Raw genomic sequence first — 13716 nt, 5'->3', positions numbered from 1 at the left:
ATCCTCAGATCTTGACTGACCGTCAGATTAACATTTTATGTACCAGGCCATGTTGTCTATAGGCAGAGACACAGACATGTAACTAGATGAAGTTAGTCACCTGGATTTCCACCTAACAGTGTTTAGTTTGGGCAAGAATTAAACTCTTTCGTATTTGTAGAGCTTTCCTTCCTTGGCTAATGGAGCATACCTTCCCAACCACTGACGGCTGGGCCCAGCAGCAAAAAAAAAAATACTCTCCCAATTAAAAAAAATGGTTCTTATATATTATGTTCGTATATATGTATTTTTATGTTATGTTTAAGCGAACATAGAGATACTAGTCTGGTCTTCCATAACGCAGTTTCATGCCTGGAAATCCTTAGCTGACATAGAGTAGCTGGACAACTAGCTACCTGGGACTGAAGCTCAGTGCCAATCTGCCGTGGGCAGGGAGAAAAGCCAGGAGATGTGGAGCGAAGGGGGAGGGCGGTCCACCCACAGCAACAAAGGGCCAAAGAAAACACCGGCACCTCGCCTCCCTTTCGCGTCCCTCCCCCAACCCAAACAAATCTGAAACCCGTCCTCTAGCACACCGGGGCCCATGGCCCGCCATAGAACTGTGGCCACACAGTCCTTGACGCAGCTGGAAAGCTTCCCATCCCGGTGGGTGGGTGCGTGCGTGGGTACGTGCACAGGACCTTCTGCTCATCCCGCGTGGACGGGGCCTCGCCCCACGCCTGGCGGACTTCGAGAGAGCGCGTGGACCCGACCCGCGCGCGCAGCCCGAGGCTGTTCCAAGCCCGGGAGTGCCCCCCTGGCGCACTGCCTCGCCCCACTACCCCGAGGTTCTGGAGGCTCGGGTTCCACCTCCCCGGGCCCCTAGTTTGCAAACAAAGAGCGAGAGTCCAAGCCAGCCTCCTGGTCGGCAAAGGCCCGTCCTTTGGGACTTTCACAAAGTTGGGAGAGGACAGCGTCACGTCCATGCCCACCACCTGCCCTCTCCAAAACATCGGAGGGGAAAATCCGGCTGAAAGACCCTCCGAAGAGGCTTTTAATTTTCCTTGTGGAGAAATAGCAACAGGCGGCTTTCCTGCCTGGACTCCGGGGCCGCAGTAGCCCGCTTCTTTTCTGGGCAGTGAACCAGGCACGTAGTACCCAGGTCGCCGAGGCTGCAGGAGAGCCCCAGGGCGCGGGGAGGTGAGCCCAGCCTTTAGCCGCCGAGGGGCTCGCTCCCCAGTCCCTCCCCTCTGCCTTCTCCCCCGCCCCCGCCGCCCACACCGGGTGGGACAAAGGTAAGGACGAGGAAGCCCTGCCCGGCTCGCTGCCCTCGGGAGCTACCAAGAGCGTGCCGGGAGCAGGGGAGAGGAGTCGGGGCGCGGGAGCAGCTGGAGCGGCCCCCCGGGACAGCAGCCGCCTTGGAAGCGCGTAGGTCCCCGGGCCACAAGCTGGGCAGCCCGGTCCGTCCGAGCTGCGGGCCGTCCGGGGCCGACCCACCGCCCCGCGGCCAGACCTAGCTCCCCAGGCGCCCCCCTCGGCAGCCCCAGCTCCTCCCCGGGCCAGCTCCCCAGCCCTCCCCTCCTCCCCTCTCCCCCCTCCCCTTGGCTCCGCCCCTTCCCCGGGGTCCGCCAGCCTCCCGGCTTCAGTCCGGGGCTGCGAGGTGTCATGCCTCCCGCTGCACTAGTTTTGACGTTGCCGTGGGCAGCTGTGCTGGTCTGGGGCCGCTGGGGCGGCGGGAGCGGGCTGCTGGGCTGCTCCAAGTAGTGGTGGGGCATTTCTCCCCAGAGGGTTTGTGAGCGCGAGTGTGGGTGCACATGCATGTGTGGACGAGAGTGTAGGAGGGCGTTTTGCCTTGCCCTGCCCTCCCTCCTCCTGGCTGTCAGTGGTGACTAACAAAGAAAGAGCCCCCAGATGGGAGAGCGGGCGAGGGGTCTGCTCTGAAGCGGTCCTCCCCTCCGCTCCTGGAAAACGAAAGGCGGCAGCGCCGAGCCCGAGCTTCCTGGCTCCCAGCTGCCAAGCCATCCGCAGGAGATGGAAGATGGAAGAAAGAAGTGGTGGGGTAAGGCTTTCAGCACCGAGCGGTGGTTCTTGAAGGGGGACATTCAGGATTCGCAGGAATGCCTTTCTTTTCCCTGCCTCCCTTTCCTCCCCTTTGATCACTGGGACACTTTGTATCTCAGCTTCTACCTCGCGGGCGCTGTTAAGTGTGCGGCTTTCTTTGTGCCTGCCTGTGTGGGGCGAGCAGAGCTGGGCTCAACTTCATGATGGTAAATTCACTTATTTTAGTTTTTCCCTCTCTGCTCCACCACCCGAAGGGGAACGCCAGGTACCCATCCTTCCTCGTTCTCTAATGAGCGCGAATAGGATTGAAAAGGGATGACAGGACTGATTTGGCTCTTCCAGCCCTCTTTGTATTTAGAGACTATCAGGTTTCCCTGTCAGAAGGGGGAAACAAACTTGAGTGAATAGTTCTGGAAACGCTACTTGGTTGGAGTATTTTGGATAACTTTTAAAAACAAGTTACTGTACGTTGTCTTTTGTAATTGAATTCTGAAGTTAAGTATTTTCATATGCAAAATAGAGGAGATAATAAGGATTGTAAATGAAATAAGGAATCCACTTAGTTTCCTTTGCTTTTAAGTATATTGCTTCTGCATGAAAATAGTTGCTTTAAAATAAGTAAACAGTATTACTCTATATTATATTACTTTTTTCCCCTAAAGTTCTGTTATAAAAGTGAATGCTTAGTTTTTACTCTGCCCTCAGCTATTACTACTGGCAAACCAAACCCTTGGGATTGGTTTTTAAAGAACTCATACTTTAAAGAGCAAAAGTTTGGAGTCTTGTTGGGGGCCCCATACAGCGATGTTCAGTTTCTCTTAATCTCAGAGATGTCAGGTAATGTTAAACAAACAAGTAGTCAAAGTTATCCTGGGCCTTTCCATTTTAATTTTTAAAGGCTACAAACTGCAGTCAGCCAGGGTGGTATTCAGCACTTCAGTCAGGATGATTATAAGAAAAGGATCAGTGCAGGTTGGTTTTTGGAGGGCAAAAGCAGTGCTTCCAAAACAATAGTCTTGAGTGGACAGAGAATGATTAATACCTTGGCACAGTTTGCCTTCCCTAGAGTTAAGGGGAACAATTAAAGAAAAATATAAGGAAAGATAAATTGGAAATTCTTTTAAGACTGGAAAGTCTCAGGCATTCAGAAGTATAAAAGAAATGGAGCCAGAAATAAAAATATCTATTGCTTTTTGCAGAATTCACTGTTACATCAATCTTCTCAGATATTTATGGCTAACCCCCTTTACCTCGAATCCAATGAAGCTCACCTTCTAAACCAGACCACTGGATGTGTATCCTGATTTCACAGCTCAATAGTATCACAGAACAGTAGGAGAAGTTGGGTGTGCAGGGCATTAATTCGTTTAGAAATAATTTTTTTTCCCCACTGAAATTCTGTAGTGATTTGTCATTCATTATTTAGTAACTAAACCTACAGGTGTGGTAATGGATACATTTACCGAGCTGCTTAAGAAGTGACTTGGCAAAGAAAAAGTATGAATATTAAAATGGGTATGAGATTGTTTTGGCCTCAAGACTAGTTTGTTTGAAATTTATTTCAGGTTAATAACATGTAGCATTTATAAAAGGCTTTTTCTTTTGGGACTGGAGAGATTAAGAGGTAAGTAGTAAGAGCCACTGATTCAGACGTAGTTGAGACTTATTTAGTTTTAGAACGGATACAATGATCATCATATCAGATGCCTTCCACCTTGGGGTCTGTTTTAAAGAACCCTTGGGGAGGTCTGGCTTAATTTCTTATCCTAAGAAATCTTGAGATTTTGGGGTAAGGCAAGGGCAAGGTTGAGGTGCTTATACAGGTCCTAAAATGGACTGGGTCTTACCTTCCACACTTCCCTATTGACTAACTGTGGGTATTCTACATCAGGAGATGCTCTAGATTTGTCCTTAGACTATTTGTTCTTAGACCATTCAGAGATATTCAGTTAGATCTGGTTCAGGCTTTTGGGAATGGAAGGTCAGACTGAAATTTACTGGGGCATTTGCCTTGGAGAAGGGGGAGGAGAGAGCAGAGAGGGCACTATGATACCAGCTAAACAAACACCTCTACAGTTGTCTTTGTACCAAGTCAGTACTTTAGTCTTTAACCCTTCTCAGGGCTGAGAGACTTCAGGTAAAACATAAGCTATAGCTGTAGTCTGCAAGAGAGCACTAGGTGCATATGTCTGTAATCTTAAGATTACAGACAGATGTAAGCTTTTTAGCACTGAGATTCTTGTTCTCCAGATTTACTTTCTCTTGTTCTCCAGTCTCTTTCAAGAAATCAACTAAGTACAGGCCCACCCTAATGTCAGTGTTAGGGGAGAGGAAGCAGATAGTTTCATAGCAACACTGGTGTATTATTAAGGGGGTGAATATCTAAGTGATAATGCAGCAGGGTTTGAGGGAATTTCTTTATACTATAGTAACTAAGATACTGTGAATCTGAGGTGGGTGAAATGACTTTATTTGAGGTAAAATCATATGATACTTTGAATAACCCTGATTGGTGTGGCACTGGCTGGCCCACCTTAATTTGTAGTGCAGTAGTTCTCAATTTTTTTGGTCTCAAGACACTTTACATGTTTAAAAATTATTGAGGATCTTCTTCTTTTCCCCGATGAAGAGCTTTTGTTTGTGTAGGTTATCTCTATCAATATATACGTACAATATTAGACATTAAAACATCTTAGTTTTAATGAAAAGTTTTAACATCATGGACCTCCTGATGGGGACTCCCAGGGGTCCATGGGCCACCTTTTGAGAATCATTAGTATAATAGAATAAAAGTAATATAAAAAGATATTATGATCACATCATTGTTATTACTTTAAACGTGAATTCTCTTTAAGAAGGTAAAATTGCAAGACAAAAGAAAATTCTATAAGCATGCAATTTTTATTAAAATAAAAATAATATTTCTTACCCCAACCTTGGATGCCAGCCTAAGACGACAGGTTTTGCACCATAAACAGAAGTTCAGCAAACTGGAACCTAGTTGTTAGAGAGTGGGAAGGGAATTTGAGCATTTATACTTTAGGGACCTGGAGACACAGGGTGTTTTCTCTCTGGAGAGCCCTGGTTTTTGGAACTTGTGATATATTTAGGAGTAGAACAGCTGAGGTCCCTTTCATAGGTCTCCAATAGAAGGACACAAATGAGTATTCACTGCCTGTCTTAGCAGGGGCCAGTGAGAATTAGTCTTCATCTGGTACCTAGAGGTTTCTGCTTATGTCCCACTCCAGTTTGAAACTCCCATTTCTTTGCCCAGGAGTCAGTGAGGTGAATATAGCTTATTTGTTCTTGTTAATTGAGATATATCTTTGGAGTTAGGGACCTGAGCTAAATATAAAAGTTTATTTTGTGAAGCAGAATCCTGGTGTTTCATTAAATCAATGATCAGGGTTGTGGTTTTCCCGGAGGAAAGATCTTTAAAAAATATATTGGAGCTTTGGAAGGTCAGTGACTGCTAGACTCTCTACATGATGAAACTTCCATGTTGGCACTTTGTCATTTGAAATACTTCCATTTACATTCATGGGTGTGTGTGTGTGTGTGTGTGTGTGTGTGTGTGTGTGTGTGTGTGTGTTCTTGCACAGGGGCCAGATTTCAGTTAGGTTCCAAGTACTCTATTGGCTAGAAATGAATTTTGGACAACCTTGATCTTTGAATGCTTTTGGGGCACAATAACCAGCAAGTTGATCATCTGTTCCTGGAACTGAGATTTGGCTTCTAGTCCTTCATGTTTGAACCTGGAATCTGAACACAAATATATTATTCAAACACAAGGAATTATTTGTATTCCCTCTTTGTGTATATGTAATATGGGCAAGGGATGTAGTTTGGCCCAAAGGACCAAGAAACCTTGTAATTATCTTCTAAGCACAATGTGGTACCTAAAAGGCACTTGATAACTAGATCATGGCATCTCTTTCCCTTCACAGCCATGTGTCATTCATAGTCATAATAATTTATATTTCTTTAATGCTTTAAGGTTCACTGTATTGGTATGTTATCATGAGTTGGAAGTGACTTTGGTTTCTCAAAGGCTAAGCCAATATTGAAAGTTCTACCAAATTAGCAATTTTGAGTTCAGGCTTAGTGATAGACTTAGTGATGGCCATTTTGTGCTCTCTAAACTGGAATCTCATCACTAAGTTGGGTGTAGAGTTTTGAATTTTTTGGTCACAGAAATATGTGCAGGGTTGTGGTATGAACTGATGGAGTATGAAGTACTTACTCCGAGAAAACCAGACTCTTCAACTACTGAAGTTGCTTCACAACAACCTTGTTTCTACAGATAGTGTTACAAAATTGTCTTGACTTATGTCTTGCCCCTGAACTGGGACGACTCTGGGGGAGAGAGTGAGGCTGATGACTTTGCACAGCTTGGCCTCACTTAAATCCAATTCACTTACAAGTCAAGACATCACCCTCATGATGACCTTGGTCAGAAGGAAGGATGAACAATGACGACAGTAGTGTTACCCTTATATATCTGGGGAAACTGAGGTTTGCAAAGGTCATACTTTGTCATGATCACTTAGTGCTAAGGACCATGCAGTGATGAAACTTTGGCAGGGCTCTGTATCTTGATGTCAGAGAGGCGTGCTTCCTTTAAGGTAACTGAGATCCCCATGCTTCCCTTTGTTACCCTTTGTTGTTCCCTGCTGCCTGCCAGCCTAAGCCTTCACACTTTCTCTCCTCACCCTCCCACCCCAATTCCTACCATGTTCAATGCTGGATCATCCTCCTTTCCAGAATGAATTTACCCATTGCTTTTTCCTGTGCTACTACCATGCTGTTTTTGCCATGGGTGAAAATATTCCTGGTTATGTTTCTCCATAAGCAACATAGTACAGTGGGGAAAGAATACCAAGTTTGGAATCAGAGGCCCTAGATTTAGTTAGGTATTATCTTTGATGCTTACTACCTGTATGGGCTTGGACAGGTAATATCTCCTCTGTAATCTCAGTTTCTTCTTCTGTACAATGAGGGAATTGGACTAGGAACCCTCTGAGGTCCCTTTCAGAGCTTGACTTGTGAACTTTTTGTTGTTTGTTTTCAAAGAGGACTAGTGACCTCAGGAAGGTGATGTCTTGACTTGTGGGTGAAACAGACTTAAGTGAGGCAGAGCTGCACAAAATTGTCAGCCTCACTCTCTCTTCCAGAGTCATTGAAGTCCAGTGGCAGGGCAAAAGTCAGGACCACTTAGGATGCAGTGGATGACCTTAGCATCTTTGATTGTCTGACCAAGCTTTAAGTGCCCCACAGTGCCTGCTTCAGCCACCTTCATGGCTATTGGAACAAATTGTTCTCATCTGCCCATCCTTCTGGGGAGGGGAGGAGTCTTCAAATACTTGGGGTAATCCTGTGATTTTTAACATAAAACATCACACTTAAATGACTAATACAGTTTATCTCACTACATCATTCCAGAGTCTCCAGGGAAGATTTTTCCTTCATTTTCTTCTTCCTTTACCTCCCCCTAGCAGTTGATGCTGGGGTATGCCAGCCAGGATTGTTGAAAAGCGATTCTAGGACAATAAGTAGGAGGGTTGTGGATGGTAACTGAGGGCTTTAATATGTACTCCATCAGCACCTGCTCCCTGTTTCTCCTTGCTTTTTGTTTTCAGCCCTTGGCTAAGGGAATTATAAAGATGAAGTAGCCTGCTCCTTTCTCTTGCCAGTTGACTCCATTGGAGAAGCAAGACTGAGATCTTTGCATAGAAGCAGCTGTGGCTTCCTCTGCTTAGTTCCCTGGGGGAGACTATTAGTTAAGGTCCAGTGGAACTATTTTATTTCCCGGCAGAGTAACAATTATATTTTTTTTCCTTGTATTTAAACACTTAAAACCCTTGTTTCCTCAAAAGCACAGTGACCCTTTCTGAATGTTCAGCATCATGGGATACTGAGGGATGCTGAGTGTGCATGGCTATTGAATCAGCATCATAGCCAGAACTCTTAGATTAACTGGATTTTGGTTGTGGTTTCATTATCCAGTAAAAAGGGGACTTGGAATGGTGGCAGAAGCCTGCTAGGGAGTCATTGTTTGGGTATTGGTAGGGATTGTGTGTGTGTGTGTGTGAACGTGAACGCAGGTGGTTTCTTCTTTGTTTGAGTTGACTATCTCCCTATCCCATCCCCCAATGCCCCAAAACTATGATTCTCAACGTTTTTAATGGTTTTAAAGAAAGACCCAAACCTCATTGTTCCTCCACACACGACTGTAGTTGTACTATTAGCATTCATTCATTGAGAATGTCTGAATGAGCAAAAGCTATGAACTCAGGAATGCTTTTAAATGAACTTATGTTCTGTATCTTACAATAGCTTCAATATACATTTGGGAATAGTAATATAAAAGTGGGACATTTGTTTGGTCTCTAAAAGAAAGCCTCGAGATCAAAATGGCGAGGCTTGGTGCACATATGGGTTTGAAGACCCTATGCAAAAACTTGGGGGAAGGTCAAGAGGTTCTCAGTTCATAGATTGGAAACCACTGACCCAGTGCACAAAGCTGTGTATGAATGTTAGGAGCAGGGCTGTTTTGTCAAGCTCTTCAGTCTGAAAAATTTCTGTTTTCTTCATAGGAATATTGGATCTTAAATATTTTTTTGTTTTCAAACCAATTCTAATGGGGTTGTGGTAGAAAGGAGATACTGAATCCCCTCTCACCCCTGCCCCCATTGAACCAAAATTAAGAATGACTTTTTAATGATGGAGGGGAAGGAAAAAGGAACTGTTTGGACTGGATCCTCTATAAAATTTGTGTTATACAACCTCAACTGGGCCCTCCCTGCTGGAAGGCAGTCCTTCTACACCTCCCTTATCAACTTTATCTCACTGTGCACACACAGTGGTCCTTCCAAAACTTTTCTTCCTTCCTCAACCTCCCAAGGCTCCTTTTCTCCTACCATCTTAGCTGAGAAAATTCGTATTTTACAGAAAAAATTGAAGACATTTGGAGCTTCTCCCCTCTTTCTTTTCTCATATCACTCAGATTCAGTCTGCCACTACCTCCTCCTTCACCCCCGTCTCATGTGAGAAGGTTTCCTTACTCCTTACTAAGGCTAACTTGGGCCTGCCTGAATCACCCCATTAAATCCTATCTTAGTACATTGCTCCCCTTGTCATGCTCGCTTTGTCACCTATTTTCAGTCTCTCTCAATCTTCTGGCTGCTTTCCCATTACTTAGAAACATGCTCCTATCTCTCCCATCCTGAAAAAACCCTTAACTTGATCCTTCCATCCCCACTAACTAGTGTCCTATATCTCTTCTGCCCTTTATAGCTAAACTCCTTGAAAAAATCCTCTCAGATCCACTTTCTCTCTTCCCACATTCTTCTTAACCCCTTACAGTCTGGTTTCCAACATTCCACAGAATGCTACTTTCTCCAGAGTTGCCTGTGATCTAATTACCAAATCCAGTGACCTTTTCTCCATCTTCATTCTCATGCCTTTGACACGATTGATCATTCTTTCCACGTTGATACTCCTTTCTCTCTAGGTTTTTGGAACACCACTGCCTCCTGGTTCTCCTGCCCCCTATCTGAGCACTCCTCAATCTCTTTGGCTGGATCCTCAACTATATGACACCTTCTAACTGTACGTGTCCCACAGGATTCTGTCCTAGGTTCTGGGGTCCTTCTCTCTTATTTGATGATCTCATCCACTCTCATGGATGTAATTATCTCTATCCTGACAGTTCTTAGGTCAACCTATCCTGCCCTAACTTCTCCTGAACACCAGTCTCAAATCTCCAACTGCCTTTCAGATAAATCAAGTTGAATGTCTAGTAGACATCTTAAACTAAACATATCCAAAACTAAACTCATTATCTTTCCCCCTAAATCCTTCTACCTTCCCTGTTATTGTAGAGGGCATCATCACCATTCTCCTAGTCCCTCAGACTCACAACCTAGGAGTCATCCTGGATTCCTCACTATCTCCTAGCTGTTGCCAAGGTCTGTCAATTTCACCTTTGCAACATCTCTTGAATGGCCCCCTTCTTGAGCTCCGACATTGTTACTATTCTAGCAAAGGATCTTAAAAACCCCATGCAGCGATCACTGCGATAACCTGCTTGTGGGTGTGCCTGTCTCAAGTCTCTCCCCACTGCAATCCATCTTCCATTCAGCCACTAAAGTGATTTTCCAAAAACACAAGTCCTACTCAATAAATTCCAAGGGTCCCTATTGCCTTCAGGAGCAAATACAAAATGCTCTGTTTGACGTTCAAAGTCCTTCCTTCCTAGTCTGCTCACACTTTCTAATCCTTTTACACCTTACTTCCTGATACATACTCTTTGATCCAATGATACTGGCCTCCTACCTGTCTATTCTACAAATAATTCACTCCAACTCTTGGCTCCGGACATTTTCTCCGGCTTTTTTTTTTTTCAGATACCCCAAATCTGTGATTTTAGGAACTGAGTCTAGAAGTGGTGAACTTTTCAAAGAACAAAGGAACTCCATAACCTAATTAGTTTAATATAGTAGGAAGGGGGTATGTTGTCTCCCAGGTAAGAGACATCAGATATTTTCCTCACTAGAGAGAATTATAGAGATCTAATCCATCCTGTCTAGTTGCTTTGTTTTACCGCAGCCTCAGTGCTGGATCCAGGGCAACTTAATCTTTTTTTTTCTTTTTTTTTCTCCCTCTGGTTGGGTTGGCTCCACAGTAAAAGTTTTTACCAGGTTTATGAGAGTTTTTCAAAAACCAGGAAGCGCCTGAAATTAATCTCAAATCTGCACATACTCCATTCATATTGTTTTCAACTCTCCTCCTCTTTTTCCTCCTCCAAGTTTTCTCCATTTAAATTTTCTTAACCTTGCCTGTATCTGTAACATCAGAAATTACATAAAACCTTATCTGCTCATTGTAAATACATTTGATAGTTTTCCCATAATCACCCTGATCTCCATAAAAGCCTAGTAAAGAAACTAGAAGCGATCTAAGCTAGAAGGTACCTTAGAAGTCGTCTGGTCTAACTCCTTCGTTTTACCAATGAAGAAACTGAAGCAGTGAGAAGTGTAGTGTTTTGTCCAAGGTCACGGAGAAGTCAATGGCAGAGCCAAGATTCCAACTAGGCTCTTGTGATGCTAGGTTTAGTGCCCACCTAGTGGTGGCTCCATAGTACACAGAGCACTGGACTTGGAGCCCTCAAAATCTGAGTTAAAATCCAGTCTCTGACACTTTCTAGCATGGCCCTGAGCAAGTCATTTACACTTCGTTTGCCTCAGTTTCCCCTTCTGTAAAATGAGGAAAACAACAGCACCTACTTCCCAAGGTTATTGTGAAGATTAAAAGAGATATTTGCAAAGGACTTAGTGTAGTACCTGGCACATAGTAGGGGCTGTATAAATACTTATTGTTATTATCATCTCTTCCTCTTTCCACACTGCCTTGGGAGAACTGGGGGATAGCTGATGTCTCATTACCCTTACAACTGGACTTGTTTTAGATTCCAAGGTCAGGGAGACTGTGAAGGCAAGGTCAAATAAGAATGCTGGCCAGGTAGAGAGGTGATTGCCACAATGGATTTTATTTGTTTAAGAAGCAGTTCATGCTTCAGGAACCATTAGGTCATCCAGGAATTAGACACTTACTCCAGGTTTCTGGAATAGCTCACCACAGCCCTACATTAGATACATGAAGAGACAGACTGTCCATTTGTAAGTTTTCTAGGGCTTCATATGTACCATTTTTATTATTTTTTATTTTTTAAATTTAAATTTTTTTAAATTTTAAATTTTTTTATTTTAAATTTTTTATTATTTTTAAGTTAGTTTCAATGATGTGGGTGCTCTCCTATAATAAACTGAGTTTCCCTTTGAAGTCTGTGGACTTTCACTGTCACAGCTTATTCAATTCAACAGACATTTAGAAAGTAGCTTACCATGTTCAGGTCTGAAGGAGATGAAGCTGTGTGAATGGGGTGTCAGTCTTCAAGAGCAATCTAGCAGGTGAAATAAACCCCCACTGTAGCTGGGATGCCAAGTATGAGAAGTTGCACTATAAAGTGGGAAAGGGCTGAAAGTTCAATGGAAAGAGGAAAGATGAGGAGTCAGGTTCTTGGGGAATAGGTTTGTTCTTTGCCTCAGTCAAATCAGAGCATTTTGTACCTGGGGCCAGAAGACCTGGGTTTGCATGATGACTTAGCATTTACTAGCCTTGTGATTGTGAACTTCTCTGAATCTCGGTTTCTTCATCTATAAAATGGGGCTGAGTTGTATTTCTTATGTCTCAAGGCTACAGTGAGGATCCATTGAAATAGTAATGTATGTTAAGGGCGTTGTAAGCCATAAAGTGTTATTATAAATGTCTTTGTGATGCTATCATGTTTCTTTCTACTTTTAACTCTTTAGGTGGCTGACTGAAAGCCTAGGGCCTAACATTTGATAACAATAACTTTCTAACTTCTTCCGTAGGCCTCCTACCAGCTCCTTTTGGTAGAATCATTTTACAAATAAAAAGTGTATGCTGTGTTTTAGATCAGGGGTGGGGAACCTGTGGCCTTGAGGCTACATGTGGCCTTCTTAGTCGTTGCGTTTGGCATTTTGATGCCAAGTTTTTGAGTCCAAGTTACACAGAACAAATCCTTTTATTAAGGAGATTTGTTCTGTGAAGCTTGGATTCAGTCAGAAGGATGCTCTTGAGGACCTAGAGGGCCACATATGACCTTGAGGGTACAGGTTCCCTACCCCTGTTTTAGATCTTTGACATTTTCTACTTTCTCTTTTTGTCTGACCTTGGAAAATATCCTTGGATGGGAGACTGTGTCCATGTCCTCCAAACATGTGAAAGACAAATGTATGTCAGAGGCCACAAAAGTGAAATGTACAAACTAAGTAGGTTTTTTTTCCCATTAGCACCACAAAATGTACTATTAAATTAATGAAGACATATAGAAACTTAGAAAAGTTGAAGAATAAAAGGAACTTCTTGGAGAAATTTCTGACCCCTCCAGAAGGTAACTTGGGAAAGTTAACCCAGGATGGTATAAGCTCCTTCTAGGTCAGGCCATATGTGAAACTGTAAAAGGAACAGTTTAATTGGAAGAAGAAGGGATCTAGAACAGACTGGACATGAGTCATTGAATAGTATTGTTTTGGTTAGTCCCAGAGGGCAGAACTACATTGGGAGAAATGGGTAAGAAGATGCAGAGACCTATTCAGACTTGATGTCAGGAAAAACTCTGTAGCAGTTAGAGCTAAGCCCAAATGAAATGACTTCCCCAGTGGAGACTGCCCCTCTATGAAGGTCTTCACTCTAGGGGTTGGATCACCATTTGTCCTGGGCAGGGACTGCCTTTTGTTTCTTTTTGTATACTCAGTGCTTTCCCCAGTGCCTGGAACATGGTGCTTAATAAATGCTTATTGATCGATCAGTCGTCTAGTGTGTTGTAGAGAGGATTCTTGTTCATGATTGAATCAGGTGATCTCTGAGGTCCCTGTCATTTCTGAGGTTCTGTGAATTATATTCTGCAAACCTCCATATTTTGACAAGCAAAGAGATAATACAAAAACTGGAACCAAAGGAAAAACCCTTTGAAGATTAGCAGGCTAAGAGAAACTTAATTGTTTTAAAAGCCACTACTGGTTAAATAAGAAATGAAGATAAAATGTTTCTGAAATGATTATGCAAGTTTGTGGGAAAATAATCCTCTTA

General features: G+C 43.5%; 1 protein-coding gene across 4 annotated transcripts in view; it reads left to right on the top strand.

Moving 5' to 3' along the window:
- Positions 1-13716, top strand: part of PSD3 (pleckstrin and Sec7 domain containing 3) — a 617602-nt gene that overhangs the window by 108844 nt on the left and 495042 nt on the right. Inside the window, exon 1 of one of the 4 annotated variants that reach the window (XM_072634978.1) lies at positions 1583-2038. The exons of 2 other annotated variants lie outside the window; for them this stretch is intronic. In XM_072634978.1, the coding sequence (XP_072491079.1) occupies positions 2018-2038 (21 nt within the window). In that variant the 5' untranslated portion in view covers positions 1583-2017. Of the gene's footprint in view, positions 1-1582; positions 2247-13716 lie in introns of those variants that run through there. One more of the 4 variants, XM_072634979.1, reaches the window with a different exon arrangement.

The sequence above is a fragment of the Notamacropus eugenii genome, chromosome 1 (genome assembly GCF_028372415.1).
Source record: "Notamacropus eugenii isolate mMacEug1 chromosome 1, mMacEug1.pri_v2, whole genome shotgun sequence".
Taxonomy (NCBI): Eukaryota; Metazoa; Chordata; class Mammalia; order Diprotodontia; family Macropodidae; genus Notamacropus; species Notamacropus eugenii.
This window is presented reverse-complemented; position numbering and strand designations above follow the sequence as displayed.